Below are 12418 nucleotides of genomic sequence, written 5' to 3'. Positions count from 1 at the left end.
CAGACTAAAGCAAAGTCTTTTTCTTTTGCATAATTCTCTGATATCTCTACCTGAAGCTTTCTGCCCTGTTTCCCTATCTTATCAGGCTTACTATTTATGTCAGAAGCCCTTTCCTATAGATAGTGAAGAAATGGGTGGGTCTTTCAAAAACGTGGTCCCCACTTCAGCCAGGACACATCCTGTGCAATGAGATCTGCAGATGAAGGACGGTATGCAGATTTAAAAAATAATAACAGTAGTAAGTAAGTGAAAGATAGCCATTTACTCTCCCAGTGGTGCCAGTTGGACTAGGTGCCTCAGAGTGGACCAGAGGGAGAACTTTACTCCTCTGGTCCACTCAAGAGCTCCAAATAAAGCTCTCCGTCCATGATGAAGAGCAAGGATGATGAGGAGCAAGCTGATGACAAAGAACAAGGATGAGGGAAGGGGGCTTCCAAGGGGGGCTTCATATTGTAAATGGGTGGTTGGCAACACACACACACACACACACAGAGAGAGAGAGAGAGAGAGAGAGAGAGAGAGAGAGAGAGAGAGGTTTTCCCTGGAAAGGGTAGATCTGGAATGGTCTGGGGAGGAATAGAGTTGGCATTTTGATGTCAGCAGTATTGTGTGGATGCTGCAAAACCCCCCCAGCAACAATTGCACACATGAGCGGCAGAGTCAACAATGAACGTTTGTCTAGGAGCATTCACAGAGCGGTTACCAACAAGTCAGCTATTTTGCTTAGGGATGGGACTAATCCTTTAATCCAGGTGAGAGGAACCTGTGGTCTTCCAGATGTTGCTGAGCTGCAACTCCCATCAGCCCCAGCAAGCATGGCCAATGACCAGGGATGACCAGGGCTCCTCATGCCTGCTTTAATTCAAGGGTGGTTCCCCCAGATGTTGATGGACTGTATGTATGTATGTATGTATGTATGTATGTATGTATCTAGAAGGCTCATGTTGGGGAAGGCTGTCATAGGAATATAAGAAGCTGTCTTATTCTGAGTCAGACCATTGGTCCTTTAGCTCAGTATTGTCTACACTGACTGGATGCAGCTATTCAGGGTTTTAGATAGGGGTTTCCCCAGCCCTACCTGGAGATACCAGGGATTGAACTTTGGAGCTTCCACTTGCAAGGCAGATGCTCTGTCCACTGAGCCCTTCCCCTCATTTGTTCCGCTTATTTGTTACAGTGATAGAAAGATTGTCCGTCCTCTCATGGCCTCCTCTATTTAGCAGTCACCTGCTTATTCCTCCCCCAGCCTGTGCTTTTCTGATATCCCTTTAGCTGCAACAGCTTCATCTTTTCAAGCATTGAGAGGAAAGGCTCTCTTGGGCTGGATTCAGCAGGGATTTGCCATCCCTGGTGGAAGTGACTAGCAACATTCCCACGGAAAGCTTCGTGTGGGAGTCCGTCTCTGTTCCCTGATCCCAATGCAGTCACTTCCAGGAATGTGTCAGGGGGAGAAGTGTGGTGAGGGTGTGGCTGCAGGGAGTGTGTGGAAGATAACAGGATATGCTAAAAATATGAGCATTACAGCCGCAGCTGCAAGGTCAAGCTAGCAACACACCGAGATACGACCAAATAATGCAAAAAGAACACCGCCCATCGTTTGCTACACAACAGAAGAGCTGTTCCCCCACCCCATCCGCTGACTTCTCTTACATGTGCAAATCTGTCCATTTTGGTTCTTCTTGATTTCTCCCACCAACCCACTCTTTAGCTAGGTTCTGCACATTTCTACATCAGTTTGTGGCATTTATTCCCCCCCCCAAAGATCCTCATGAAATTCCAACCGCATTTTAGTGCAAACAGTTTAAATTGTTAGTGGGATTGGAATATCACTTGTAGTTTAATGGTGAGTTTTGGACACAATGGAGAGGTAAAAGATTTTGGATTATCATAAAAGATGCAGGAGGAAATGATTAACAATAAGACCCACAAAGGGGAGGAGGGAAGCCCAGGAGATTCCTTGGAATCTTGTATTTATGTTGTAAGTTGGACATGTGACAGTAAAATTTTAATTTGAAAAACCATATATATATATATATATATATATTTGCTTTCGTAGATTTTCACGGGTACAGGAATGCAGGTTTTGGTGTCCTCGGGTGTCTTCCCGTGTAAAAGTTGGGGTGTCTAGGCGACGTTTCGACGAGGTCTCACTCGTCATCTTCAGGCTGGTGCTTTCGGCTTCTTGTTACTGGAACAGAGCAGGATCTCAGTGTTTGAGTTCCTATAAATACTGTAGAGGGGGTGTGGTGTATAGCCTCCAATGTTCTGGGCAGAGAGGAAGTTCCCAGGCTAGTGTGCCTTTTCTTCTTTTGTTCCTTAATTACTTGAGAGATATCTTGAGTGATTTCTTGAGTGATATCCTGAGTACCACTTAGGTGGGTCATTAGGTGTGGATTAGTTGCTAAAGTCTTTGTGTCTTGACCTCTTGAACTTTGTGAAGAGTTTTCATGAGAAGATGGCTGTACTGTACTTAGTTGTGCTCTGGCTTGGCTTCGTGTATAGGGGCGAGCTGTGGTTTTGTGGCTTGTGTCAGCGAGATCTGTGTAGGGATTGCAGGGGGGTGCAGCATCCGGAGGTGTCACCATGGATTGGCTACTGGATGGTGTCTGTAATTCATCTGTGGAGAGGGTCTGGGTTTGGGTCTGGTGTGGTTGATTGGTGTTGGCGTTCTGTGTGCCTCTGGATCTGGTGTCAGTTTTTGTGGGGAGGGCTAATTTCCAGATGTCTGGCAAGCGGGATGTGTCGTCACGCTTGTTCATGTTGTGAGGGTGTTTCTCTATCTCGATGGCTTCCATGATTATTCTCTTGTGGTGATGTTCCGTGTTAAAGAGCAATTTGGAATCTGCAAAATTAATTTCGTGTCCTGTTTCTTTCATGTGTTGGAAAAGAGAGGAAGTTTTTTCTTCTTTTTTGACGGCATTCTTGTGTTCTGCGATACGTGCATTTATTCGTCTGTTTGTTTGTCCAATGTACGTGGCTGGGCAGACTTTGCAGGGTATTTCATAGATCCCTTGGTTTTCCAACTGGATTTTATCCTTGGGGTTTCTGAGGATATTGGCTATTTTTTGGTTGGTGCAAAAGGCTGTTTTGATATTGTGTTTATGGAGGATTTTGCTAATTTTATCTGTAGTGCCCTTGATATAAGGAAGGAGGGCCATGCCATTGTTTTCTTCTGTGTCTTGGTTTTTGGGGGGTGTTTCCTTTTGGATTAGCTTCGTAATCCTGTTTTGCTGGTATCCATTGGCAATTAACACGTTTGAGAGATTCTGTAACTCAGTTGTCAAGTGGTCTTTGTCAGCCAGGCGTTTGGTTCTGGAGATGAGAGTCTTGGCTACGGAGTTTATTTGTCCTTCCTTATATCAAGGGCACTACAGATAAAATTAGCAAAATCCTCCATAAACACAATATCAAAACAGCCTTTTGCACCAACCAAAAAATAGCCAATATCCTCAGAAACCCCAAGGATAAAATCCAGTTGGAAAACCAAGGGATCTATGAAATACCCTGCAAAGTCTGCCCAGCCACGTACATTGGACAAACAAACAGACGAATAAATGCACGTATCGCAGAACACAAGAATGCCGTCAAAAAAGAAGAAAAAACTTCCTCTCTTTTCCAACACATGAAAGAAACAGGACACGAAATTAATTTTGCAGATTCCAAATTGCTCTTTAACACGGAACATCACCACAAGAGAATAATCATGGAAGCCATCGAGATAGAGAAACACCCTCACAACATGAACAAGCGTGACGACACATCCCGCTTGCCAGACATCTGGAAATTAGCCCTCCCCACAAAAACTGACACCAGATCCAGAGGCACACAGAACGCCAACACCAATCAACCACACCAGACCCAAACCCAGACCCTCTCCACAGATGAATTACAGACACCATCCAGTAGCCAATCCATGGTGACACCTCCGGATGCTGCACCCCCCTGCAATCCCTACACAGATCTCGCTGACACAAGCCACAAAACCACAGCTCGCCCCTATACACGAAGCCAAGCCAGAGCACAACTAAGTACAGTACAGCCATCTTCTCATGAAAACTCTTCACAAAGTTCAAGAGGTCAAGACACAAAGACTTTAGCAACTAATCCACACCTAATGACCCACCTAAGTGGTACTCAGGATATCACTCAAGAAATCACTCAAGATATCTCTCAAGTAATTAAGGAACAAAAGAAGAAAAGGCACACTAGCCTGGGAACTTCCTCTCTGCCCAGAACATTGGAGGCTATACACCACACCCCCTCTACAGTATTTATAGGAACTCAAACACTGAGATCCTGCTCTGTTCCAGTAACAAGAAGCCGAAAGCACCAGCCTGAAGATGACGAGTGAGACCTCGTCGAAACGTCGCCTAGACACCCCAACTTTTACACGGGAAGACACCCGAGGACACCAATATATATATATATATATATATATATATATATATATATATATATATGCAGGTTTTGGTGTCCTCGGGTGTCTTCCCGTGTAAAAGTTGGGGTAAAACTTCCCTTCCTTGACGTCCTAATCTACAAAAAACCTGATGGCTCCCTAGGACACACTATCTACCGGAAAAAAACACACACCAACCGCTACTTACATGCACAATCACACCACCACCCTGCACAAATAAACTCCGTAGCCAAGACTCTCATCTCCAGAACCAAACGCCTGGCTGACAAAGACCACTTGACAACTGAGTTACAGAATCTCTCAAACGTGTTAATTGCCAATGGATACCAGCAAAACAGGATTACGAAGCTAATCCAAAAGGAAACACCCCCCAAAAACCAAGACACAGAAGAAAACAATGGCATGGCCCTCCTTCCTTATATCAAGGGCACTACAGATAAAATTAGCAAAATCCTCCATAAACACAATATCAAAACAGCCTTTTGCACCAACCAAAAAATAGCCAATATCCTCAGAAACCCCAAGGATAAAATCCAGTTGGAAAACCAAGGGATCTATGAAATACCCTGCAAAGTCTGCCCAGCCACGTACATTGGACAAACAAACAGACGAATAAATGCACGTATCGCAGAACACAAGAATGCCGTCAAAAAAGAAGAAAAAACTTCCTCTCTTTTCCAACACATGAAAGAAACAGGACACGAAATTAATTTTGCAGATTCCAAATTGCTCTTTAACACGGAACATCACCACAAGAGAATAATCATGGAAGCCATCGAGATAGAGAAACACCCTCACAACATGAACAAGCGTGACGACACATCCCGCTTGCCAGACATCTGGAAATTAGCCCTCCCCACAAAAACTGACACCAGATCCAGAGGCACACAGAACGCCAACACCAATCAACCACACCAGACCCAAACCCAGACCCTCTCCACAGATGAATTACAGACACCATCCAGTAGCCAATCCATGGTGGCACCTCCGGATGCTGCACCCCCCTGCAATCCCTACACAGATCTGGCTGACACAAGCCACAAAACCACAGCTCGCCCCTATACACGAAGCCAAGCCAGAGCACAACTAAGTACAGTACAGCCATCTTCTCAGGAAAACTCTTCACAAAGTTCAAGAGGTCAAGACACAAAGACTTTAACAACTAATCCACACCTAATGACCCACCTAAGTGGTACTCAGGATATCACTCAAGAAATCACTCAAGATATCTCTCAAGTAATTAAGGAACAAAAGAAGAAAAGGCACACTAACCTGGGAACTTCCTCTCTGCCCAGAACATTGGAGGCTATACACCACACCCCCTCTACAGTATTTATAGGAACTCAAACACTGAGATCCTGCTCTGTTCCAGTAACAAGAAGCCGAAAGCACCAGCCTGAAGATGACGAGTGAGACCTCGTCGAAACGTCGCCTAGACACCCCAACTTTTACACGGGAAGACACCCGAGGACACCAAAACCTGCATTCCTGTACCCGTGAAAATCTACGAAAGCATATATATATATATATATATATTAGAAAGAACAACGTATGTACAAAGTGTTCTGAGTGTGTATGAACAGCTGCATCACATGTCAAAATATCTTAGATCAGGGGAAGGGAATGTTACTGTCAGGCGGCATCTCTGCTTGTACAGAGATGAAATACATAGCTACAGGTTACATCAAAGGTTCTGGCTGCTAATCTGCAATGGGAAACCTCAGCACTCCTGCAGGGAACCACAGGGAAGACGGCAGCAAGGCAGATGCTCTACCATGGTCCTTCCCTTGTAAACAAAGGAACGTAGGAACCTGCCTTACAAGAGTTCATCTACTGTTCTATCTAGTTCTGTCTGGGACCTTCTGAATGCAAGCCAGATGTGTTGCCACTTAGCCATGACCCAGGTCCCGTCCCCCAAAGCTATGTACACAAATGTGGAATATGGCACGTTACAGGACACTGAAAATACACACCTAGAACTTCAAATCATCCATATGATGATTACATGTGAGCAGCCTTTGGTAGAAGATAGCTAAATGATGAAACAAAGTAATGTCTGATGGACGTCAATGAGGTAGGAAGGACCACAGATTGGTGACAGAGCATATGCTTTGCAAACCAAAGGTGCAAGGTTCAGTCTTTGATACCTCCACAGAAAAATATCAAGTAGCAAAGAAGGGGAAGGTGTATGCTTGAGACCCTGGAGAGCTGATGCCAGAGCAGACTGTATTGAGCTGGGTGAACAAAAAGTATGAGGCAGCTGCTGACATTGCTTTGCTTTGCCCGCCTGAATCCAAATGCATAATGAATCCAAACTCTTGACATCATCACTCTCTCTCCCCCACCCCCATTGAAATCCTATGGCTTACACTGAAGTTTATTTTGATGGATGGTCAGGGCTCTCTCTTCTTAATTTAACTCGCAGAAAGATAAGCTGCCTGAAATTCTTGGGCAGCAGGGATGAGCAGCCTTGTTGAAGGAGCAGAAGGGGCACTTCCACCACGGTCTCTTGGGCTGAACAGCATTCTCTGTGTGCAACTAGTCCCCTCAGGAAAGAATCACTTGTAGTTTCCATATAAAATATCTGCTTGTTCAGGTGAGCACACTTCGGCCAGCCCATAGGATTATGGTAAAGCCATTTCATAAGCTGTGGAGTGCTCTTTTTGTGATATCTGGAGAGACAGACTTAGGCTGAGTGGAAAAAAACCCCAAACTCACCAGATGCTCTAACCTGGGATTTAGCCTCATTCTTGTACACTGGAGTCGTGTGCTTTCAGGACCCAGCCTATTCTTGTGACAGTAACCTAATTTAACTGTTTTTAATTCTGAATTTTAAATTATTATGGCCATTTTTGGCGCCGTGCTCTTGTGTGATTTCAGGATGCAATCTCATCCCTGAAAAGTACTTTCCCCAGGGTCACGATCTCGTACAGGTCACATGACTTGCCTGGGAATGCAGCCCCAGAAGATGGCATCCTGGTTTTTCCCTGCGTCGCGTTGGAGGGTGTGGACTTGGTATCAGGCAGCTTCCTACATTTTCTATGAGGCTACTTCGAATAAAATGGCAGAGATAACAGCCTGCTGCATGCAGAGCTTTGTAAAGGAAGCCCATGCTTGTAAAAGGCATCTAGTAGAATGTTACAGATGGCTATTAAAAGGTAAAGGGACCCCTGACCATTAGGTCCAGTCGTGACCGACTCTGGGGTTGTGGCGCTCATCTCGCTTTATTGGTCGAGGGAGCCGGTGTACAGCTTCTGGGTCATATGGCCAGCATGACTAAGCCACTTCTGGCGAACCAGAGCAGCACACGGAGATGCCGTTTACCTTCCTGCCAGAGCGGTACCTATTTATCTACTTGCACTTTGACGTGCTTTAAAACTGCTAAGGTGGCAGGAGCTGGGACTGAACAACGGGAGCTCACCCCATCGCGGGGATTCGAACCGCTGACCTTCAGATTGGCAAGTCCTAGGCTCTGTGGTTTAACCCACAGTGCCACACATGGCTATTACTGATTATCAAAAGCAATGACTTGTGGGGATGCAGTTGGGTTACCCATTCTTAGCAGGGTGTGCCCTTTCTCAATATGACTGGGCTGAGAAGTCCAGCTAAGGATAACATTTTTTTAAAAAAAAAACACCCCACAAAGCATCAGAAGGCCAAAAACCAAAGTAGGATGGAAACTAGATAAAGGGAAATGGGATGACCATTACACAGAGCAATGGGGTGGGTTTTTATTTTTGTTAAACAGTCATAGCATTCATTTAAATGGAATAACACCCAAAATAACCATGTGGTGAAGCCCATTACATCAGCCTGCAATGAAAAGAGAGAGAGAGAGTAGCTAAATCCTTTGGCATACAAGACATATAAATTGAAAACCTTGATTGGACAAAGCTGTGGAAAATATATTCAAAGGAGGAGTATGTGTGTATGTGTGTATTTTTTTATATATACTGCCTTCAAAGAGCTGGATAATACCTCTAAGTAGGTCAGGTCATTTTAATCTCTAATTAATGAAAAATATGGAAGATGCTACTAGGTCAACACAAATAGGATTAGGGTAATTGTGTGAATGGTTTTGCTTATTAGCAGCATGTCTTAAGGACTGGATTATTCCTAAAGTAGTTTTAATATTGCTCTAATTTATGCCAACAAGGAAGAGAAGAACTGAGGACAATGGTTACTAATTGCTAGGGGCATTGTCCACACAATTTAAATATATTTATGTACAATTAGGGATGGGGTATGTATTTGCAAGGGACGCGGGTGGCGCTGTGGGTTAAACCACAGAGCCTAGGACTTGCCGATCAGAAGGTTGGCAGTTCGAATCCCCATGACGGGGTGAGCTCCCGTTGTTCGGTCCCAGCTCCTGCCCACCTAGCAGTTCGAAAGCATGCCAATACAAGTAGATAAATAGGTACTGCTCCGGCGGGAAGGTAAACGGCATTTCCGTGTGCTGCTCTGGTTCGCCAGAAGCAGCTTAGTCATGCTGGCCACATGATGCAGAAGCTGTACGCCGGCTCCCTCGGCCAATAAAGCGAGATGAGTGCCGCAACCCCAGAGTCGGTCACGACTGGACCTAATGGTCAGGGGTCCCTTTACCTTTATGTATTTGCAAAGGGGAAGGGGCTTGAAAATGCAAGCCCCTCCTTTCAAATAATAGCACAGGGGTGGGGAACTGGTTGCCTACTGATGCTGTTGAACAACAACTCCCATCAGACACAGTCAGCATGGTTAAAGGTCAGGGATGGTGGACGTTGTAGTCTGTCAACAACTGAAGAGTTCCATCCTTGGCGTAGGCTGTTCGTGTTGGATGTGGGGTGTCATGAAACTCAGCATTAGGCAGTTTGGGTTAAGTCACTATCCAAAGTTGTCATTTGGCTACCCTTCCACTCTGAACTCAATTAGGAAGAAGCTCTAATGGAGAAGGCCTGCCCAGGCTGAAATATACCTTCCCAACCTGTAGTAATTACTCACCGGTTTGGGGAGGGGGGGGAAGGTGCAGCCATTGATTTGGAAGGAAGAGAGATACGTAGAAAATGAAGCATGGCCACAGCAGGGGAGAGACATCAAGAACCAACAGGGGGCACTTTCCAGGTTGCAGTGGTGGGTGGTGGTGGGAATTAGATTTCATTTGTGTTTAAAGGTAAACCTATCTTTGCACTTGCACTTGCTGAAACAATACATGAACCAGCGCAAGTCACCTTTCAAAATTCATGCTTCTCTGAATTTTGCAATGCAGTTCTGCAGCCAAGTAACATGTACAAATGTGCATATAATGGGGGGAATTGCTCAACAAAAATAGTATACAGTGGTACCTCGGGTTACATACACTTCAGGTTACAGACTCTGCTAACCCAGAAATAGTACCTCGGGTTAAGAACTTTGCTTCAGGATGAGAACAGAAATCGTGCTCCAGTGGCGCGGCGGCAGCGGGAGGCCCCATTAGTTAAAGTGGTGCTTCAGGTTAAGAACAGTTTCAGGTTAAGAACAGACCTCTGGAACGAATTAAGTACTTAACTTGAGGTACCACCGTATTAGGCAAACTTGCATACAAACACATGTATATTGCCATAAATTTGCACTAAAATGTTTTTGATTTTTGATTTTTTTAACAAAGTAATAATGATAAATAAAAATAAGAATATGCACCCCACCCTCTAGACCATTCCACTGTAATTATCCAACCTCCCGAAATTTTAACACCTCTTGCGATGCTTTGACTTTTGATTTTCTTGAGGATTTTTTTTTTAAAAGAGTTTCCAAACTGATGAGGAAATGTGGAAAGCTGAAGACTGGAAAAATTGAAATTGACTGATTTCCCCACCCCTACTTTTTCATAACCAGGACACCAAGCTGTGTCTGCTGCTATTGACCCCTTTCCATCTTGAATTGCAGAAGTCATACAACCCCTTCAAAGTTTAACCATGGCATCAGGGCTCCTTCTTCTAAATGCTGAAGGACACCAATGGGGCTCCAATGAGGATTTTTCAGAGTGTATGCTGACATGACATGGGTTTGAAAGCAGATCTTTCAGTGATGATACCTTTGGTGCCAACCTCCTTGTCAGCTTTTTGAACAGCAGCGAGCCTGCCCAACAACATGGGTTATGCCACACCAAGCTTCTATTTATTTCCATTCTAATGAGTAAGCCGAGGAAAAGACTTTGATCCAATACTTGTGATTACTTAGCAGCAGGCATTCGGCTACATGGTTAGTAACCATTCAATCAACTGGTCTGTTTATAATATATCTGTGAAAGGGTATAGACTTTGCATCTTTTTAAAGGAGACAACTGCACAAAACAGCACTTTCTGCAAAAACAACATTTCCTAGCGTCAAATGGAATTACTGTCTTTTCAAATAACAGCTCCAGTTGTTCTCTGGTTATCAGCCTTTGTTTTGCTTTAAAATTGAATACTGTAAAAAACACAACAATTCTGCACTACAGACTGCAAAAACTGATTGAATGATATACAATGATTAGAATCCAAAGTTAAAATAAGAAGGAATCCTAGATCTGCAAAGTCCCAATGATATCGCTGTGTTAATCTGTGTGTTTATTTCTTATTCTCCATGTCCCTTTTCCTTCAAAATTTAAAATTAAAAAAGAACAAAATTAGAAAATGACACTGCAATAAGGCAACACTCCCCTCCCAGTTTTATTCCTCTACCTGTTTCAGTCTCCTTTGAACAATGCTTACCACTCTTAACAGTACAAATATCTGCATGTGTATCCAGAAGCAATTTCTACTACCTTCAAAGGCGCTTAGTTCCTAGTAAGTGTGCTTAGGAATGCAGCTTTATTCTTTGCTTGTAATAAAAGGTCTGATTGGGTTAATCTCCAGGAGGTATGATGTGTTCAAGGAGCTACTAGTTGTGGTGAATTAGGCTAAGTGACCATGCTTAAGGGCCCTATGCAATAGGTAAATAAATCTCCAGGAGGTATGATGTGTTCAAGGAGCTACTAGTTGTGGTAAATTAGGCTAAGTGACCATGCCTAAGGGCCCTATGCAATAGGTAAATAAATCAGATTTTTCTGCCCACTCTCAAATACTAGAGCTCCAGAAGAGCTGACCAGCAAGAGATATTATTCTCTGAATACACTGAGATCCATAAGAAATAACCTCCTTCCTTCCTTCTCTAGTCATGCAATCAGCCAGTCCATGCATGTGTGGCAATGAAGCACTCTGTAGTATAGCCCAAGGAAAAGCAGTATAGCAGGCAAACCTTTTGCTAGCCAGGAACCTCTACTTGTCCCCAGCTGCTCTGAGCGAGCAAGCGAGCAAGCAAGCAAGCCAGAAAAGAGTAGCAAAGAGGAATGTACCATTACCGCGGACACAGCAGAGGGTCAACAAAGCCACAGAGAGGAGGACTCTTCCCAACAGCTCCATAGTGCTTGTTGTGTGTGCTGCAGGCATTCCTTCTCCAAAGGCAGTAAAGCACCAAACTCTTTCCCCATATGAATGGCCACTGCCCAGTCCTGCTTATTTTTGGGAGCTTGATAAAGAACAGGAGGAAATACGACAGACTCCCTCTGGGAATTCAGATTTATTGTTTCAGCCCTTTAGCAGGAACTCCTTTTCCTTGGCAGGCAATCGTGTTTTTGTTACTACTTTAGTTTGTTCTTCTTCAGCCTCAGAGGTCAGGAAAGGTTCCAAAGGGAGCAAATCTTGCTTGAGAAGAGGACCAGATTCACAGTTTTTTATATATCTACAGTGTATCTATCTCTATCTCTATCTCTATCTCTATCTCTGTCTCTGTCTCTGTCTCTGTCTCTGTCTCTATCTCATCTATAGCTATGGTTATAGCTATATCTCTGTTTACCTATGCTCTAACACACCTTCAGTATGTCCTCATTCAGGTAACATGCAATTTCAAATTGATTTTTCTTCACTCCTCATATTATTTTTTATCATTTTGGGGGAACAGCTTATTAAAGCAACCGAGAGGAAGAAATAAGCTGAGCACTTCTGGAAATAAAGTGATGAAAGCCATCAG

The 12418-nt window shown here is 44.0% G+C and overlaps 1 protein-coding gene across 3 annotated transcripts in view; it reads right to left on the bottom strand.

The window, feature by feature from the left end:
* Positions 1–11916, bottom strand: part of EMCN (endomucin) — a 44277-nt gene extending 32361 nt beyond the window's left edge. Inside the window, exon 1 of one of the 3 annotated variants that reach the window (XM_081877284.1) lies at positions 11745–11916. In XM_081877284.1, the coding sequence (XP_081733410.1) occupies positions 11745–11838 (94 nt within the window). In that variant the 5' untranslated portion in view covers positions 11839–11916. The remainder of the gene's footprint in view (positions 1–11744) is intronic. The other 2 variants (XM_081877285.1, XM_081877286.1) reach the window with 2 other exon arrangements.
* Between the last annotated feature and the right edge of the window lie 502 nt (positions 11917–12418).

Source organism: Podarcis erhardii (genome assembly GCF_964252035.2).
Source record: "Podarcis erhardii genome assembly, chromosome: 9".
NCBI lineage: Eukaryota > Metazoa > Chordata > Lepidosauria > Squamata > Lacertidae > Podarcis > Podarcis erhardii.
Note: the sequence above shows the minus strand (reverse complement) of the source record. Positions and strands in the feature narration are given on the sequence as shown.